Source organism: Penicillium malachiteum (genome assembly GCF_028827825.1).
Source record: "Penicillium malachiteum strain IBT 17515 chromosome Unknown utg000005l:1.0-9002435.0:326005.0-9005861.0, whole genome shotgun sequence".
In the NCBI taxonomy this organism is placed as follows: Eukaryota; Fungi; Ascomycota; class Eurotiomycetes; order Eurotiales; family Aspergillaceae; genus Penicillium; species Penicillium malachiteum.
Window position 1 is genome coordinate 226,843 of NW_026643099.1, and position 19,414 is coordinate 246,256.

Genomic DNA, 19,414 nt, shown 5'->3' on the forward strand with positions numbered 1-19,414 from the left:
CGCACGTACCGCCTTTGGCCCCCAAGTTGGACCAACCACGTTCGGAGACTACGCCAAGACTGACGGGATCCCCAGCCCACAGAAAGATGAAATAAATAACAAGTCGTTTATATTAGAAATGTAGAGGTTGGGTTGATCAAATAGAGAAATCAATTGTATTCTCGCGTCCTTTCCTTGTTGAAATGGTCAAAAAAAGGGAAGAAAAGAGAAATTGTTTAGGGAAAAAGAGGAGTCGATCACGTGAGGTGACTATTAGGGAAGCACATGTTGATAATGGCAACTTCAACTTCAATTCAACCAACTACAGTACAGAAAGGACATGGATATCCAGCTAATATATGGATTTTGATATCCTGGAATATTCATTTCCTCCCCACGGACTTCTTTTTGCCTCCAAGGTTCCCTCTTGGATGACCATTTTCCATTTTCTAATGCCTATCACGCTCCTCCGGAATACTACACACCTCCTCGGCGCCTACACTCCAATTCTCTACTAAGTCGGGTTTAGTGGGCCCCTCTTTTTTTTTACCCGGTCTTTGGCCCTACTTGACCGACTTCCCACTGGTTCCAGATATTGGAGAAGAAGAAAAAAAGAGGTTTAACTAGTGCAGGGCCTGGACCAAGACAAGAACTGCAGAACCTCGTGCTGATCCGCTCTCCGGGCGATCCCATATGGTCCAGTACATATGCAGCCCCCTTTTTTTCATTTTATTCAGATGGATAATATGCCTGCAAGACTAACAGTAAGTACCAGTAAATTATGATTGGCGGGAAATGGGTATGCAAGAGTGTGATCCGGTTGGATGTGTGCTTGGGACCAATCCGCGTGATGGCTGATGTACCCCAGTGCAGGGAGATGTGATAGCGAGAAGTTAGCTACAGAATCCTGGAGACCGGTTAAAAATAGAAAACCATAGGGATTATAAACTTTGTAAAAGCAGTACCTATAAGAGACTTGATCATGAACCATTTCTTCCCTACTATGGTTGTTTCTTTGTAGCATTTCAACTCCAGGGCTGGTACCTCTCAAGTCCTTCCCCGCTGTGATCATCTCCAGGCTCCGCACTCAGCAAGGTTCGGATTATATGCAGATGATCCACCCCATGAAGATATGGCGCTAGATAATTTATTAAAATCGTAAAAGACCGTAATATTGGTTTTTAGCGCCGAGAATTCCCTATACATCTCTTATTGGTATTCCTCTGAGATTGTGGTATGATCCCACTATGTACTCCATAAGGCTGGTCTCGCAGGCATTCATCTCTTCAAAATGTTCCTATCTTCAAAGAAAAGGGAAGGAAAAATGTACACATATCGGAATAAATTATGGATCGATTAATACCACACTCAGCCATATAATTATGAGCCCTATTATCACGCTATATCTGTTATTGTGGAAGAGATTATATCCGTTTTACATCTTTCAGTTCCTCCCGAGGTCGTCATTCAAGTTCACATAATACTGCCCCATATAGATCAACATTTGAACACATGTGGCAACTTCAAATATTCTTCCAGGGTGTTTTGACTCATTAAATCCTTTTAAGACAAAACTTTTAGAATATCTGGAAATATCCATTTCACCATAATCACCTGAGTAGATTGTATCCATAAACCTCACATCTAACAGTAAACAGAACCTTGAAGTTCTACCTCTCATCAAGCTCCTACATTTTAGACCAGCACAGCTTTAGGAAAGCATCATGATCCATTTTGTCTTCCACGATTGACATTTACTCCATGTCCGTGTAGTTTTTTTTATTTGGTGGTTCTAGGTTATGCTCAGATGCCTAGTTAGAAAGGCGAGCTCGAGATGGGCTTAAGTTGGAAGCTGCGTAAGTAAGTGCCCTTCCAATTTTGACAGATTGTCAACACCCATCAAACTCAGCTCAGCTGCATAAACTCACCTGGGCACGCTCTACGACAAATTTGACCTTTCTATGCCATACCACCCGACTTGCCTTCACTTTCGCCGTGAATTCTCTCAAGTGCTCTGAGAATTTGTCCCCTTCCCCAATAATCATCCTACCCATTCCCTTGCTCTCAACTTCGCTTTCCCTCCCCTGTGTACCACCGGTTTTTTCTCGTTGAAAGGATCGTCTACTCTTGTTTTTAACCAAGTCTTTGTCAACGCCTGTGTCTACAAAAGTGAGTTTGTCTACCCAGTTTACATGACGATGGATGCTGATATCAAATGAGCTTCACAAGCTGCCAGCTACCATTCAAGACTCTCAATAATTCCACTCCCTTGGACCAAGAAACGATTCCATTGTCAAGATGTCCGGTATGCCCTTACATTACTCATGAGAATGGATGCAATGGATATCTAACAGTAACAAAGACCTAGGAAATTGGATCTACGATAGACGAAGCTCCCTCAAAGTCCAAGAGAATGGCAAGTCCTTGCGAATTCAGAGAGGGTATGGGTACCTAAAGAGAAAGAGGAGAATGACCCCGATGTCTTCAATGGTGTATACGCAGCCAAAGTCCCATTGAGATCCTTGAAGGGCTGGGCTTCCGGCTCCTCCATCCAAAAAGGTCACTTTCTGGTTGCACGGATCCTTTGGAATCATCATAAACACGGGCTGGATACGGATGAAGCTCACCTGGCATCTGACCCCGATGACCACAATGCCACAGAGAGGATGCCTAATACGCTCAACTACGACAGGATGGAACCATTTGAGTCTGACTCCTCTCTATATCGGCTCACCCAGGTCCACACCAACGATGAGGACGAGGATACACTGAGGGTGAAGATGGCCCTTTATCTCTTCATTGAGGCTCTCACTACTAGTAAGCCCCTAGGTCTGCAGCTTAAATGGGCTCTTGGTTATCCTGAATGGACCATCAGACTCGGTGAAGCTAAAATCGTTTCAAGATCCCGGGGCCAGCTCTACAATCCCGAGAATCCTGACATGCAGCCATATGCCATCATCCATGCAAAATCTGGTCTTTTGACTGGTAATGACCCCGGGCCTACATTACGGGAATTGGGGATTGAAATGCTCTGCTGGATCTACTCTTGTGAGAGCACCATGCAGCATAGAGACCGGTAAGCGTTCATGACCTACAATATGTATCGGTACATAATTTTTTATTAAGGCGTTGGGAAACTCGAATCTAGATATGTCATGACCAGTCACCATTACTGCGACATTTATATTATCTGTGCGGAGGTCCGGCCTAAGTACATGCGCTTCCTGAATGGCAACCCCAACGATGATGATGACTTCAATGATCAATTTTTGCGCCTTCATCTCCACGGACCTTTTCATATTTTCACAGCCGACGATGTGGAACTAGTTGCAATAAATGCTGTTGCTCTGACCTTACAGCAAGATGCGGATTTGAAGCGCGACTCTTAGTCAAACTTTCTCTTTTCTCCTGAGATCCACCTCTTTTGACGGTACTTCTTTTATGTCGTTTTCCATTTCCTCTTGTGATCTTCGGGCTATCCATATTGGCGAGTGAGGACCATGATATTCAATAGAATTAAACCTGGGCAATTACTGGCAAGAGTCGAACATCCGAGTCTTTATTCGAGTCCCAGCCGAGCCCTGGAGATCATTATCCAATTGTACTTGAGCTTGTCTGTGTCTCTTTTTTGTGTCTCTTTTTTGTGTCCAGACGTACTTTTCTTTGCTTTGCTGCATCTTTCTTATTTGATTTTTCTTATTGTTTTTGTTTCGACTTCTGCTCATATACTGAGGTGTCTTAATGAACGGCTTCAACTGAATCTTCAATGCCCTGCCTGCATACTAGTGGGATACAAGTCCTCACGCCGTGCGCGCTTCGCGCGACATCTGGACACTCAAGTTCTTTACTAGCAACCCAAGTAGTAGTAAAAGAGGCTTGAATTTTCAATCTTTGTATGCATGAAGTCCACAGGCATCATTTATTGAATGGAGTAAGTACAAGATTTGGAGGAAACCTGTAGGTAGGAGGTATGTATAGAACACCCGACACATGAATATCCAGAACCTGAGAGTAAGTTAAGGATCTCCAAATATCAGAAAAAAAGCCAAGCATCTGTAAACATTGGCAGTAAACATTGGCAGCTCGGTAGCTCCACACCTGGGCACCAAGCACTATTCTATTCTAGTCCTAGCTCTGCTTATCTCTCTTATCACCACGTGACCTATATTGATCGGTGGATCACCTCTCTTATTGTTCTCTCACTGACTTCGCTCCCTCAGTTTCTCATATCTTCCCATCACTCAATCTTTGGGGTATTTCATTATTTCAGGACCTGCTGATACCGAGTTATTTGAATTGACGCGTGGAATCCCACTTTCTAAAACGGGGTCTGCCCCGGCAGACTGACAAGTGAAACTACAGCTTCCCAGGACTCCGACAACAATGTCAAGCGCCGAGGAATCAGATGATGCTAACCTGGTGGTTATCCCCATGGATGACTGCCTAAGTGATGGCCGCCGCAGCACCTGGCCAGAACCAGGTGGTAGCTACGATTACCGCCAGCTAGATGACTCCAGGTGGAAAGCTGCACTAGCTACGATGTGGGTTGAGAAGAATGGAGCTCAAGAAGAGGGTAAGCTTCAGCCTGTTGTTGTAATGATTTCCACCCCAAACTTAATTATGGACGAGCGCGAGCGCAACTTTCCCGGAGACCCGTACCTATGGTCCACGGGTAGCTTCATGCGCGTTTGTCACCACATGCCGTTTTTCACTCCATGCATATCCAAATGTTTGCCCGAATATTTGCAATTATTGATATTCTTTCACCCCTGGCTTTTTTATGAGAGAGGGTTGGGGACTCAATATATGGATTTTGACTAATATATACCACTCTCTAGGCGTGTCATACATACTGGAGAACATGCCTGAAGGCTATGGCCTCTTTGACAGGGCCCGAGGGAGCAACCCCAAATTCGTGCGTCTCTTACATCAAATGACTGAATGTTTTGTTCTCTGACTCTCTTTACCAGCGCGATTCCTTCCTTTTTGGTCACCCTAGTGGGACATACTACCAATCTCGAATCACTTTTTTCCCCCATTTCTTCTGGTTGATTAGTGGCAGAGAGGAACCATGCACGTGTGCTCCTTGCGCAAGACAAGCAGGCATCTCCCGACGTCCCGGAGGAATTGTTAAGGTTCGCCGAAGGAGTCAGTCGGAAAATTTTCTCATCTTCTCAGGACGAAAGAAAGTACTAACATTAATTCTAGGACGTACCAAGGCTGAGATGGAAGCTGCCAGGGCCATGGAGACCAGGGCCATGGAGACCAGGGCCATGGAGGATGGAGAATCACGGACAACTACATCGACACCCACACCCACTTCGACAGCGACAGCAACACCATCACCTGCAGTAGTTTTGCCGGACAGAGAGACAACTCCGGAAGTGAAACTCCCTGAAGATGTGGACGGCCCTGATTACTGGAAGATGCACATCACGACTCTGAAGCAAAACAAAGCACTGGACAAAGAAATACATCACCCGCTGAATCTGGATTGGGTCTTGACTCATGAATGGTTGGAAAATTTTTTCGTTCGACTGAGACTCCAACCATCTTTTCTTCCACGTCGCGGCGAGTTGGTTCTTTGGACACACGAGCTCAATCATCCACTGGAATGGAACAAGGAAGCAAACCGTTTCATGGTCCGAAAGGGCAATGTCTGGACTGTCCCCGAGTGGCGCGCTGGCGTTGTCACCCAAGTGCCCGAGGAAGCCACAGGCTTTTTGGATATAGTCCAAAAGACCGAGAAAACTAGTGATTCAGTAAGCTACTGGGGATTCCGCATCGAAAGTCTTCCAGATCCCATCGGCGACGACAAATCTCTCTCATTGCATTACAAGTACGTGCCTCTGAGCTGCATCAAGCCGTTTAGCTCTTTCGAGCGATTCCTGTTCGGCATCCCGCGTGAAAATCTACATCCATCCATTGAAAACGCCATGACAGTCATGGCCTCATGGAGTCTGCTTTCCCACTCCCGCTTTACAGGAACCTGGCCAAACGCACGTATCTACAGCCGAGGTATCTTCATCGGCCCCGACCTCCTCGCCATCCAAGACGCTGTGCGTCTCAAACCCTTCGGTCTACAAAAGGAAGATATCGAAGAAGGCAATACAACCAAACACACGGACTATGACCCTGTTGATGTGATGGTTATTGAGAAAATCTGGCTCGAACTTGACGCGTGCAATGACGATCCTAAAAACCCCCAACTCGCGAATCAGTGTATCCCCGTGGTTGCAGGTAAGGTTTACACACGCGACCCAAATCGACTGGACCGCCATATGCCCTTTGACAAGGACCCACTTCAGAAAATGCTATTTGACGAAGTTTCAAGTGCGTTCCGCCAGATCGGTATGAGCAATTATGGTGACTGGTACCGTGTTTCTGGTGGACGTACATGTGTGGTCTCACCACCCATGATCCTCGGTCGATGCTATGAGCCCGAAGCCACAATGCTGCATTTTGGAGCTGATCGACTTGACTATGATCTCCACGGTGTTCTGAATGGACGTTCTTATTCTAGTCAAGTAGATACGCGGATTCCGAAGGGTCTGGATTGGTTCTGGGGAGATTGCCGAGTCGAGACTCTTGGTCTGATCACGATCAATGGCTTCGAGGTCGGCCACAAAGCAGTACAACGTGAGAATCCGACTAGATGGCAAGCCATCCTGCGGATTCTTAGTGGCCCATATTCAGATGTGGATATCAGAAAGGCAGAGTTGCCACGGAATGTTGGACGACCAGCCCGCAAAGAATTTTCTGGGGTTGAGAAGACGAGTTTGCTTGTTAGTACTGGATTGGGCCTGATTTCCCAAACTGAATCCAGTGATGAGGACGATGGATCCGAATCCGAAACGGATGATACGACCGGAAATGAATCTGAGATGGATCTCTCTGAGAGTGAGCTCCTTGCACCTATTCCGTTCCGTGGTGGGACAGAGGAGACTGAAGGCGGGGATTACGATCCCGGCAATGATTATGATGAGTGAAACGGTTCTATGAATTTTCGAAGCCAAGCTATTGTCATGGGTGATTTTAACTATCTGTTTGTTATCCTTTGCGGATTGAGAAAATTCCAACAGACAAGATGGGTATGTATTTTTTAGCAGTTTGTATTAGTAAGTTTTAGGCTCTGAGTCGAAACAGACGTGTATGGGTTACGAATATCATGATAATATCAATCAATCAATCAATCAATCAATCAATCATGATGGATCAAAAGTTTAAATTCAATTTTCAGATATTCATGGATGACTTCCAATGCTCAATTGTTTCAGTAACTTCTCATTCTCCTCTCTAATTCCCTCTCACTGCGGGAGCATCTCTCCACCCGGCATCTGCCATTTCTCGATGTCTGGATTTACTGACGATTGACTCAAGATACATACTATTGAACTCCACATCTTCCGAGGATAGAATGGAGATCATCGACTCGACAATTTTAGAATTATTCCAAGATCGAAGTGAAGCGATGTAATTCTCCCGATCACTCCTGAGTATCTCAGATGGAGGTTGATCAACATCGTTGAGAAGAAGAATTCCAGGGAAGGCTGCTGCATGTTGCAAGGGCGCTTTTTCAATGTGCGCCCAACCGACAACCCTAGATACATGGAGTTTTAGCTCTAGCTCATAAAAGACTGGTTCAAGTGAGCACAGCATACCCTGATATGACACCCTGCTCATCTATGATTATGTTATGCATCCCAAAGCTCGCATGCGTGAAAGCAAAAGGTGCAGCCTCAAGTTCAGGCAGAAGAACACTTGGGAGAAGATCCATCTGTGCGGAAACATCCTGCTCTATAAGCTCAGGAAGTGTACCCCTGCGGATACGCGTGACTTTATTGTTGATTATTCTTTTGAAGTGGTCCGTTGCGGATGTTTCTCCTATACATAAGATTGATGATCAGTCAAGATACCGGGCATCATGAAAATAGTGGACGAAAAAAGAGGTCTATACCGGTATGCTTGGTACATTCAATCAAGGTAATATGAATCTCCGCGAGCTGTTCCAGGATTTTATTCCGAAGGGGTTGCTGAGGAGACTCTTCAGTCCATTTAAGAGCTTTATCAGGAAGCCAGGTGACTGCAATAAACGGACAACCAATTGGATTATCAAATGTCGAGTCATGACCACGAAGTCTGGGAGCCCATTCAAACCCCTTCTCTTCGAGCTCTTTGAGGTTTTGGACCTCGTTGTCGACCAGGTAACTGAGGAAATCTCGTGACCAGCCTTTCCTGGCGAGATTACTCACAGGCGGCACTCGTATCGTCCAACTCTCATTATCTGAGAAGTCGACCTTGAAGACTCGATAATCCATGCCGACGAACTGCTCACTCTGTTTGTGAAACGGCGAGAGGAATATTCTCTTCGTGGAATGTCGGTTGCTCCATTGTGTCAGTGAAGTATTTGAATCTCGGGATAGTCAGCTGATTAAATGGTGAAAGGGTAAAGAATATTTCTGAGTGATAGTGAGATGGGCAATTTCCAGGGTTCATATACTAGTAGCAACAGAAGCGTAGGAGCTCCGAATGTGAGCGGGGTCAGTATCAAGCAGCGTGACGTGGCTATGTTGCGGCTCTTAAGAGTATCCTTGTCGCTTGCGTGTCACTCAGTGACTGGATACCTCCAGTAAAAACTCCCTAGTTGCATTGAAAATGCGCAGAACCTAGTCAAATCGTGCAGAATCAATGCGCGGACAGCTCATCACCTAGGCAGGTCCGTGCCACCTTCTAGACTCAGGGACAAGCCGAAAGAGAACAAGGTGAGATAGCCATCAAGTATGAATAGTAGACGAACATTTGAAGATCTTGGAAATAAGTTTAGAAGAGAGTAAATCAAGAAAGTTCCATGGACAGAGGTATATCAATTTAAATGCAACCTAATGATTCCTCTGCACAACACCTCTCGCAAAATCCGCAAAGCTCAATCCCGGCTCCACCTCCTCCCCCAGATTAGGCTGCGTAAACACAGCCAACGTATTTCTCGCAATGCGCCCCGTGCCACATTTAGCTCCCTTTACGAAATGCGGCACAGCGCGGAACTTCCCCCTCGTAATCAACTGCAGCGCCTCGCCAGTCTGGAACGCGAGACAATCCTTCGGGATATTGACCTTGACAATGTCGCCCGTTCTTGACTTGATATACAATCCAGCCGAAGGATCAGGAGACTGAGGGAGCTCAGCTAAAGCGGGAGGAGAACCTGCCGAGTCGAGTGCTATGGGTGTAGCTTCTTCGTCCAGGAACATCGCGGAGGTAAGACCTGTTAGACAACCGTGATCGATATGCGTAGCACACCAGTCATCATCATCTACTTGAGCTTCCTCTTGAGGTTCCTCTGTCGAGAGGGAAATAGTGCAGAAGTCTCGCTTTAGTGGTAAGACTTGTCTCGACGACTCGTTGCAGATACCCTGGTTTGTAGTCGGAGATATTCGCCTCGGCATACTTGTCACAAGAGGCCGCAACAAGAGATGCAGTCTGGATGATCAATGAGCACAGAGACTCAACACTGCTTCGGAAGGTTGGTAGTTTCTCTGGGGGAGGCCAGATGTTTGGCGCTGTGTATTGCGGTAGATCGGGGAATCCGTCTGCGGGTGCGCTGTCCAGAGTTGGGTCTTGGTAGAAGGCACAGTTGACATAGTATGAACCCTTCAGGGTGTCGAAGTGACCTGATTTGAGCGTTTCTTTGCCACATGACCAGCCTACTAGATATTTTGATTTGGGGCTCTCGAGGGATTCTGGTATTGTTAGTCCACGTGGATGACATTGTAAGACAAATTGATGGCGTACCCAGTTCCTTGTCTGAAAGGGCTGCTAAATACGAAGCATTCGAGAGAACCTGAGCTCGGAGCTCAGCGAAATGCGGGGGAAGGTCTTTCACCACGATTATTCCCAGGGAAGAGGGACCAAAGGCCGCAGTCAAGGTATTGAAGGAGACAGTGCCTGCCACCAGTTAGCAACCATTGTTTGCATGTGTATAGCAAGAGGCATTCTTACCATTCTGTAAATCCTTTAGGCTTACAGTGACCGCTTGGGCCACAGGTGCTTGAGTGATAGCCATGGTTGTTGAAAAGGGAAAAAAAAGTGTCATGTTTCCCCCCCGCTTCATGGCCAACGGAATCCGCCGATAAGAGACGGCTATAAACGGGGATAGTGCGGGTGAGTTTTAATATTTAATATCTATCGAGATATAATTCAAAAAGGAAAGAAATTAAGTGGAGTTGAATGCTATTGATACATTATCGTACAGCTATGGATATCACAGATTATTATGCTCGCTATGAGAAGAATAAAAAAGAACTTAGGACTCGCTCGCCTTGGTCTCAGTACCAGTCCGTCTTGTAACAGCCCGTAGGTTACCAAAAGCTAAGACATCACCGATGCGCTTTGCACCTGTGAATAACATGACGAGGCGATCAATTCCACATCCCCAGCCTCCTGTAGCAGGTAGTCCCCATTCCAGAGCTTCGAGGTAACTCTCATCGATCTCACCAGTCTCACCGGCCGCATGGCTGAATCGCAACTGGTCCTCGAACTTACGCCGCTGTTCAAATGGCGAGTTCTCTTCTTCGTAGGTATTAATCACCTCCTTGCCCTCGATAAAGAGTTCACCGCGCGCGGCAACGCATTGGCCGGTTGTGGGGTGTATGAATGATTTGGACAGGGGCGATAGACATTCCGGTGGGTTAATAATGAAGGTAGGGTCTATGCACTGGGGTTCGACGTATGTACCACAAAGTTCGTCAAGGAGGCGAGGGAGCGTAGGGTTTTCAGGGAGGTCGAGTGAGAGGGTTCGGAAGAGAGCCCGAATCCGATCCAAGGCATCGGGGGAGCTCAGATCAGGCAATTTCTGGTTAATAGCCTCTTCGATGCCTGTAATGAAGTCGATACGCTTGAATGGAGCAGTGAAGTTCACTTGGGTCGGGTTGAGGGTGTTGTTTTTGTTGAAGGCCTGGATGTGAGCTGCCATGCCAGAGAGAAGCTCTTCACTGGTGCGCATCAAGTCTTCCAGATTAGCATAAGCATGATAGAATTCGCAGGTCGTAAACTCGGCATTGTGAGTCTTGTCAAGACCTAAAGACCATCAGTTTCTCTTTCTCGTATTTTCTCTCACGGCATAGACATACCCTCATTTCGGAACGACTGTCCAATCTCAAAGACTTTGTCGAATCCACCCACCACCAACCGCTTCAGCCAGAGCTCCGGGGCAATGCGAAGTGACAGCTCACGCTCTGGAAACTCCGTGGCAGAAGTGACAAAGGGACGAGCAATTGCACCACCCGCTATACCTCCAATGATAGGTGTGCTGACCTCCATAAAAGAACGATCCACGAAGAACTGGCGCAGATACTGCGTCAGACTTGATCTGGCTCGAATGATATCCGCAGCGGCGGGATCGGCCAAGAATTGGACATGACGAGGGTAAGGCGAGACTTCATGAGAGACATCATGAACCGGGACATCGTGCAGACACGGGGAGAGGAGCTGAGGTAACTTGGTGGCATTCACAGTGAGTTCGCCACGAGCAGTGCGGTGCGGATGACCAGTTACAGCTATGGGGGAAAGTAACGTTCAGTGGGATATTCTTCCAGTACTCCAACCCTGGAAACTGCGTGGATAGGAAAAAATTCAAACATACTAAAGGAATCGCCACGACGCAGCAGACGATACAATTTCTTAAAGTCCTGGGGTTCAATGCCCTCCAGTTGACCCTTGTTGCACATAACCTGGATCTTATGGCCATCTTGCACAATATCGAAGAAGATCAATTTGCTGCCCGCGAGGCGGTAGGTACGGATTCTACCTAATCTAATCTAAGTACAATGGACATTGAACAGGCCAATGGCGTAAAACAGGCGCGACCTACCAGAGACAACGACCGTGTCTTCTACAGAATCATTGTTGGCCAATCCATCATATCTTAAGCGAAAGTCCGCACAACTGAGGGTTCGCTTGTCTACCGCCAGTCGAGGGTATGGGTCTGCCTGAGCAGTCTTGACCTGCTGTACTCGCTCTTGAAAGGCTCTTTCTGGAGATGCAGTAGAGCTTCCATTTCGCTGAAACTGTTGAGTTAGTCGAGCCTGAATGAGTGGCTGCAAATTAGAATGTTGGAAACGACGTCCTGCGCTATGAATTGGGTCAGCAAATTTGTCCCAAAGAATTGCAATTGTGTGAAAATTTCAAAAGCAAGAATAAAATATCAGTAATATGTGTACATTCCGTTCATATACTCCGGAGAGCATCAACTGCAGCGGTTCTGAAGCAGAGGGTACATATCATCATATAAAGGGAGGGCAGGATAAAATAAAAAGCAGATTTAAAAGCTTACCTATATCGCAGTCCCTCCAAGCCACGGGACAAAGCCCATGGACGAATTGAATGCATTTGCAAACAGAGTTCGCAGTTCACATTGCGTGGATGAAGAGAAGAAGAAGAAGAAGAAAAAAAAATTGTGGAAGAAACGGGAAAAGTGGAAAAACTCGGGCGGACAAGGGTGGTCCAAGCTTCCAACCTCGAGAACTTCCGGTCCGCATCGGCCTTGAACACCCATCATCATCACTATCCATTGAAATCAGGTATGTACCCCCTTTCTTATTTACATCAAGACAAAGCAAGTTCTAACCCAATTGAACTTACAGGCACAACCTTTCTACACTACACATCCATTCATTATGTCTTTCCTTTTCGGTGGCCAGCCCAAGATGACATCGGAGCAGAAGATTGCTCAAGCCGAGACCGAAGTCGAGATGATCTCAGACATGTTCAACCGGTAAGAACATCTCTAGCTAAAGTTGCGGAATTTCAATGGATTTGATGAGGTTCTGGTTCGTGGAAATGGTATGCTGATTCTCGATTGTTAATAGCTTGAGCGAGTCCTGCACTAAGAAGTGTGTCCCCGTCGACTACCGTGAGGGTGACCTGAACAAGGGCGAGTCCGTCTGCTTGGACCGCTGCGTCTCCAAGTTCTTCGATGTCAACATCAAGGTCAGCGAGAAGATGCAGGGTGATGCTACCCAGAAGCAGCAGGCCTTTGGCATGTAAAGTGCCCAACTCTTTTATAACTTGGCATTGTTTGGGGGCAGGAAAATAAAGAGCTAGACATTGAGCTTCGCATTGTTTGGCCCCTGCAAAACCCTTACGGAGCAGACTGGATGCTGCTATAAGCTGGAACCGGTTACTCATCGGAGGCCATTTTGGTATTTTGCTTTATTTGTGTTTCGTGATGAGACACTTTATATCATCACATTTGGATTAAGCGAGGAACGCCGGTCTATCTATGTACAATAGGAAAAAATGGGAAAAACAGGATAATATCCAAAAAAGGATAACGGATCATCGTACACGCGTTTTGAGGAGTCATTGCAAAGGCGCAAAGCCGAGCGATTGTCGAACCCATGCCATCCAAGATGTGCTATGGTCATCTTCACCCTGAAGTAAGCCTTTAATTCGGCCTTCTACATTGGCAATGTGTCGCTCGAAATCAGTCAATCCCTCCTCCATATCCTCCACTTTGGATTCAAGAACATGGAGCTCGTAGTCCAGCTTAGCACCAAGCAGTTCGACTCGTTTGATACTATCATTCAAAAAGGATTGCTCATCGGTCAACAGATCGCTGGATCTTTCTCGTAGCCGTTGATAGTCGCCGAAGCGGTCCAGGTAGACTGAGTTCAGTTCCTCGTGTTGCTCATACAGAGTTCGGTTTAGCCCATCGACAGTATCCACTTGACGTTCGACCCAAGGAACAGTACGTTCACTGAGCTCCAGTATTCGCGAGCTGAATATGCGAACATCAGACGCTAGCATGTCCTCGCGAGCAACGAGCTCATCCAACGTGGCTGTATCCTCCAGTCTTGGCTGATCAACCAAGGGCTTAGAGGCGTGCACTACCTCTTCGACATTGCTGAAGGACAGGTGCCTCGCACATCGGTCATCGCAACGCTGAGGTTCATTATCAATGCTCCGAAGTTCTTCACAGCTTTGTGCACGCCGAAGAGCCATCCATGCCAAGGTGGGCCGAGTATACTCTCCGTCACCCTGCTCACTTGATGCGGCGGTAGATCGTGTTCTTGTAAGCTCCAAGTCCGATTCCTCTTCAACCCCCGCGAGTGGTTGCAGATGATCATTTTGTTGAGGCTGAACTTCAATCTCCGTTCCGGTCGGCACAGACTCAATGTGAATTTCTGGAGGCTTGACTTCGAGCCTCGATTCTGCCGCTGGAGAGGGTTGCAAGCTGAGATCATCGTCTGCTCGTGACTCTAGGTCCCCATCCACCTTCGAGTCGGAGGTCAATCCGCTAGTTGCTCTAGTCTTGGCTATTGACATTTCTGTATCACTTTCAATAGATGGATTATAAGCAATATCGTGGGTCAAATCAGTTCCTTCTCTGGGATGCTTGTGATGGTGCGAGCGCAGACCGGGCAGTCCGACTGCATCTTTGAAACGACCCAAGCCCGCTCGAGCGTCAGATACCCGTCCACTAACACCCTTCTTACGGTGATCCTTCTCTTCGAGAGGCCAAGAATCAGGATATTTTCCAAGTCGATCAGGGCCAATGGCCGCTCGCTCTATTTGCAAGTCTTCTGTGGAATGTTTCTTTCGACTGGTCCAATGATAGCCGCCTTGGTCATCAGCCGTAAACATCATATCTGATGTGGGCGCATGCACGAAAGAGTGGTCGGTGCCGCTCTTGCGAAGCTTCCCCAGCCATAGCCATTTCGCTCTTGATCCATAGCAGCATTGGATAAAGGTCTCGATGTCAAGGGTTTCGATATCTGCAATACCACCTTTCTCGCGACCACGAACCATTCCCATGACCATCTCACCACCTTGCCCACTGAGCTCAGCCACGGTTGACTTGACGGCGTCTGTCCATCCTTCTGCATTGGCAGCCTTTGCTGTGGCACGATGTAGGCGATCCAAAGTATCTCGGTCTAGCCTCCGCGTTCGACTGAGTTTCTGGGATTTCTGGAATCCTCCAATGCCCCGTTTCAGGTTGTCGATGTCAAATGCATCTTTACCCACAGGAGCACCGTAGGCGTGCAATCTGTTTCGAGCACCAAGCAGTGTTCCCAGAATAGCAGCGACACTGGTTGGCCCGAGCATACCATCGCTTGGTTCGATGTTGTACAGGTCTGCCCCGATATCCGCCCACCAGTCACTGATAGCTTTGTCAGTTACATCACACAACAGACCATCGACATATTCAGGTGCCAATTTGTCAAACATCATCAAGGCAATTTGGCATTGCTTCACTAACTCAACCACCGCATTGTACAAAGGGACTCTTTCGCTGGCTCGGTAAAGCTGATGAAACTTCGCTTCGGTCGCAGGTAACGGCTGTTGGAGTTTGAGGGCTGCACGGCCTGCACAGCCCAAACGCTTCAAATTCTCGTTCACGATAAAATCATCTCGGTGCTTCTTGATATCTCCTCCAGGGACAGGAATGACTGTGAGTGCTGATGGAAAGGAACCCAAGTCGGTGACCATGACTGTTCCATGGGGAGTCTCTTTCTTGCGAGCCTGAGACTCTGTGAGGGCATTGAAGTACATCTTCAATCGAGGCGACCATGAACTTTCGTCTGTCGGGACACTGAGGACACCAACCATGACAGTATGCGACGGATCTCCCGTGTATGTAGATATGACAAAGGTCGGTTGGTCGCGAGAGCAAGCCCATTGTTCCACGATATAGATTTCGTATCCTTCCAAGGTTGAGCGGCGCTCTAGGACATCGGTCGAGGGGTCTTCTTCGAGGTAGCGTAAGGCGACTGGGTCGGTAAAAACGAGTCTTTGATGACCTTGAGGTACTAATCGTTCGTGGCCATTCGTTATTGAGGCGGGGCTCGATCTGAGGGCTTCATATGCCTTCGTGGAATCTCGACGGTCGACGGCCGCTTGACCGGATGCGTTGACTGACATGATGGCCCCTGTTCAGTTGAAGGTGCAGATACTCAATGGGACAGCCCAAGAGAACAGAGAGTGAATATAATGGAGAGTACCATCTAGTTCTCACAAGACTGGCGCCACGCCTCGGCCCAGGTCAGGGAGGCGCCGCCGACTGTTTGAGGTTAGATAGTGCCGATATAACACTGCGAGTCAGGGAACTGAAGCCAGCTGTTGGGCCATAATCCGCAATTACAGCGCACGTTGTTGGGAGAGTAAGTATTGAAGCTTGTCTATTACACTAGTTACATCCATAGAAATCCCCCGAGGCTGCAGAACCGGACCGGCGACGTCACTGGGCGGTGAAGATGAGAATCAGGCACCTATGATATGACCGCGTCAAAGCAAGGGACCATATAGGCCTAAAGCAAGTGGTGCATTAACCGTCAAGGCTTGTTGTTATGATTTACTCGCCGCGCATCCATGGATGGAGGAAGCCGTTGGGCAACTCTCAACGCGCCGCGTCGTCTGTTTACATCACTCGGACAGCTAAGGTATTACATGATTTCAATTTGCTAAAGCTATTCTAGGATAGGAAGTCTCTTCTCTACAGGCCACCAACATGGGTAGCAACAGCAGTGAAAAGAAGACCAGACAATACTCAGTGACCAGACGTTGTCGAAGTGATGAACAGTCGAAGCCAGATGTCAATACATCGTTGAGCAGTAGACACTCGATGGCGAACCAAGGAGGTCAAGGTATCTTGTTTTTTCAAAAATTCCCATCCGATCCGGAGACCAGAAGGAGTAGTCAATTTGGTAGTTTTCAACTAGCAAAAACACGATCTCGGATGTCTCCTCACTGATGCGTGTAAAACCCGTGCACTAGGATGGAGAAGAAAGAAAAGAAGAGGAAGGGAAGAGGGAGGGGAAAGTTATTTATACCCCTGGGGAAGCAAGCGAAGTCACCTGACTTGATGAGTCACCGCGTGCTCCATATCCCAAACAGGACTGTGTTTCCCTCCCAAAGAGGAATAGTACATATGCAAGTCCTCCCCCCCCCCCCCCAAAAAAAAAGACCCCGATATGGTCCTCATACTAACAAAAACCCCATCCCCATACAATATTTGGATTTTCATTCCGTTATTCCCATTTTTCATGTGGTTTTCCATGGAGCTTTACAGCTTTTGGAAATAAAAATCCAAATGTTCTAGCTGTTTGTGGACTTTTATCCTCTCTTCCTTCCAACATGTATATATAGCTTATCGATAAGCTTCAAAACGTCATTTGATCAATGGAGTCACGTGGGAATTGTCTAGTAAGGTGGGCGATCACCCGCAATGGGCGAACGTCTCGACTCTCCCATGTCCCACTTTCTACGTCGCACCTATTTGCTTCATTAGACTTGTTTTGTGTCTGAGTCCATATCTATGCCTTAGGACCCCGCTGTTTGGGGCTCCAATACAGTAACAGGCAACCACCTCATCTGTCAAGGCGTATATGGGCTCCGATAGACTTGGGCGGTAACGTCAATTCATCTCCGCATTGAGTCCCCACTATGGCCACTCAAACCCCAATGGAGGTCTTGCAGAAAGAACATGAACGCCTTCTAAAGAGGCTCAAAGGTGCTCAGAGTCTCAAGCATGTCCAATCCACAATTGATTTACTGCAGTCAGCACGGGACACGATTGCTGCCGGTTAGTCATGAGATCAAAGAACCCTGAGATTGAACTGCTCAGATCAGCCCGGTGTGGTCGGAGATAGTATATGGCATTCACTGACATTTAATTCCCTGTGCTCTTTTTGTAGATCCCGGTCAGACAGTGATCTCCATGGCTAAACTGCAGAACCCCATCAAGTCCTCCTTCGACTCAATGAATGATAATCTCAAAGAGGTTCACAGTGGCTTGAATAAATACACCAAAGCACTTGATAAGGTATTACATCCCAGGTCACTTCGTCCCAAGATCTGTAGGCCCAGTTTCTTTTTTTCAGTGTTTCGACCCATGATTTGACCAGGTCTGCTTTCTGCCCACTACAGGTTTTCAAAGACCGACCTCTTCCCAGTACCAACGACCACGACGCACTCTCCGAGCAAGACACTTTGATCAACCGTGCTATTGGGATGCATCTCCTTCGTGAAGGACAATTCTCTGTTGCGGCTAGCTTCCTCTCCGAGATTTCTGAGCGAAAGGCCCTGCAAGTCGACCCCGAGACATCCACCACCGAACCCATGGCTTCCTCTCCTGACAGCGCCAACAACCTTCTCGATGAAGTCCCCTCCTCCCAGATTCGCAAGGAATTTGCCTCCATGTATTACATCTTGCACGAGATGAAGGAGAACAACAACCTACTTCCTGCCATTGAATGGTCACGAGAGAATCGCGAAGCGCTGGAAGCCCGCGGTAGCAACCTGGAGTTCGAGCTCTGCCGTCTGCAGTTTGTGTGGGTTTTCCATGGAAAGTCGCATGATCAAAGTATTCGCAACCGAGAAGACGCCATTGCCTATGCCCGACGAGAGTTTCAGGGTTTCGTGCCCCGCTATCTGAGAGAGGTCCAGCAACTGATCGGAGCTATGGCATTCTGCCCCAACCTACGAGGATCCCCATATGCGTCCATCTTCAACAACATCTCTGCCTGGGACGACGTGGCTCAGTTCTTTACTCGCGAGTTCTGTTCCTTGCTGGGCTTGTCGGCTGACTCCCCGCTCTATGTGGCTACAACGGCCGGTGCTATTGCGCTTCCCACTCTATTGAAGCTGCAGACCATCATGAAAGCTAAGCGTACTGAGTGGACTAGTGAGAATGAGCTCCCAGTATGTTCCCCCTTCCCTCCCGTTCCCATTTACGCTACTTCGCAGCTCTTATCTGACCATGTTTTAATAGGTTGAAATCTCTCTGCCGCCCTCATACCTGTTCCACTCGATCTTTGTGTGCCCCGTCTCGAAGGAACAGGCGACCGATGAGAACCCGCCCATGATGATGCCATGTGGACATGTTATCGCAGAGGAGTCACTCCGTCGACTTAGTAAGGGCAATCGTTTCAAGTGTCCATACTGCCCCAGTGAAAGTCACCCGAGAGATGCTCGCAAGATTTTTCTGTAAAGAAGCCGGGTGCTTCTTCACCACCCACACAATAATTTCTCGGGGGCTTACGGACATGATTGGCGTTAGGGATCGGCGTTGCATGCAGTCCGGCACTGTTTCTTTTTTTTGTTTTTTTGTTTGTTCTCAATTTTTTTTATCCTTATGGATAGTGCACTTGAGCCCTCCAAGCTTACATTCGTTGTACCTACTCGAGTTAGTCTAGTTGTACTCAGTGCTTCATACAATACACTTTGTCTAGGTTGAAACCCACGGCGCTCTACTGTTTCATACCTAGTCACCGCGGTTCGCCACCTACTCCGTCATCGGCATTGATACATCTCATACGCAAGATTGAAAATATCTGTCTCCACTTTTTTATCACCCCTATCACATCTGGAGGTAGACAAAGAGGTCAATTTCCCAATTATACCAAATCCCCACTCCACTAAAACTGACTAACTCTCCCAATTG

General features: G+C 47.5%; 8 protein-coding genes across 8 annotated transcripts; 4 read left to right on the forward strand and 4 right to left on the reverse strand.

Moving 5' to 3' along the window:
* Positions 1 to 2,277: 2,277 nt before the first annotated feature.
* Positions 2,278 to 3,368, forward strand: N7483_010101 (uncharacterized protein; the record flags this gene model as incomplete). The annotated part of the gene is made up of 3 exons (XM_057093528.1): positions 2,278 to 2,284; positions 2,437 to 3,027; positions 3,106 to 3,368. 3 exons carry the CDS (start codon positions 2,278 to 2,280, stop codon positions 3,366 to 3,368), a joined length of 861 nt encoding a protein of 286 aa, XP_056939499.1.
* A 994-nt stretch (positions 3,369 to 4,362) lies between these two features.
* N7483_010102 (uncharacterized protein) lies at positions 4,363 to 6,968 on the forward strand (the record flags this gene model as incomplete). Its single annotated transcript, XM_057093529.1, has 2 exons — positions 4,363 to 4,651; positions 5,188 to 6,968. 2 exons carry the CDS (start codon positions 4,363 to 4,365, stop codon positions 6,966 to 6,968), a joined length of 2,070 nt encoding a protein of 689 aa, XP_056939500.1.
* A 933-nt stretch (positions 6,969 to 7,901) lies between these two features.
* N7483_010103 (uncharacterized protein) lies at positions 7,902 to 8,370 on the reverse strand (the record flags this gene model as incomplete). Its single annotated transcript, XM_057093530.1, has 2 exons — positions 7,902 to 8,214; positions 8,315 to 8,370. The coding sequence occupies 2 exons, from the start codon at positions 8,368 to 8,370 to the stop codon at positions 7,902 to 7,904; spliced, it is 369 nt and encodes a 122-aa protein (XP_056939501.1).
* Positions 8,371 to 8,858: 488 nt separating this feature from the next.
* N7483_010104 (uncharacterized protein) lies at positions 8,859 to 10,036 on the reverse strand (the record flags this gene model as incomplete). Its single annotated transcript, XM_057093531.1, has 4 exons — positions 8,859 to 9,344; positions 9,370 to 9,713; positions 9,766 to 9,918; positions 9,973 to 10,036. 4 exons carry the CDS (start codon positions 10,034 to 10,036, stop codon positions 8,859 to 8,861), a joined length of 1,047 nt encoding a protein of 348 aa, XP_056939502.1.
* A 240-nt stretch (positions 10,037 to 10,276) lies between these two features.
* N7483_010105 (uncharacterized protein) lies at positions 10,277 to 12,360 on the reverse strand (the record flags this gene model as incomplete). Its single annotated transcript, XM_057093532.1, has 5 exons — positions 10,277 to 11,049; positions 11,103 to 11,528; positions 11,615 to 11,779; positions 11,843 to 12,102; positions 12,305 to 12,360. 5 exons carry the CDS (start codon positions 12,358 to 12,360, stop codon positions 10,277 to 10,279), a joined length of 1,680 nt encoding a protein of 559 aa, XP_056939503.1.
* Positions 12,361 to 12,647: 287 nt separating this feature from the next.
* On the forward strand, positions 12,648 to 13,017 carry N7483_010106 (Tim10/DDP family zinc finger protein; the record flags this gene model as incomplete). Its single annotated transcript, XM_057093533.1, has 2 exons — positions 12,648 to 12,745; positions 12,840 to 13,017. 2 exons carry the CDS (start codon positions 12,648 to 12,650, stop codon positions 13,015 to 13,017), a joined length of 276 nt encoding a protein of 91 aa, XP_056939504.1.
* Positions 13,018 to 13,332: 315 nt separating this feature from the next.
* Positions 13,333 to 15,894, reverse strand: N7483_010107 (putative Sin3 complex subunit (Stb2); the record flags this gene model as incomplete). The annotated part of the gene is made up of 1 exon (XM_057093534.1): positions 13,333 to 15,894. The coding sequence occupies one exon, from the start codon at positions 15,892 to 15,894 to the stop codon at positions 13,333 to 13,335; it is 2,562 nt and encodes an 853-aa protein (XP_056939505.1).
* A 1,515-nt stretch (positions 15,895 to 17,409) lies between these two features.
* Positions 17,410 to 18,961, forward strand: N7483_010108 (ubiquitin-protein ligase RMD5; the record flags this gene model as incomplete). The annotated part of the gene is made up of 4 exons (XM_057093535.1): positions 17,410 to 17,554; positions 17,667 to 17,794; positions 17,899 to 18,672; positions 18,743 to 18,961. Coding segments are annotated over 4 exons (1,266 nt in total), but the record flags the coding sequence as incomplete, so codon positions are not given.
* Between the last annotated feature and the right edge of the window lie 453 nt (positions 18,962 to 19,414).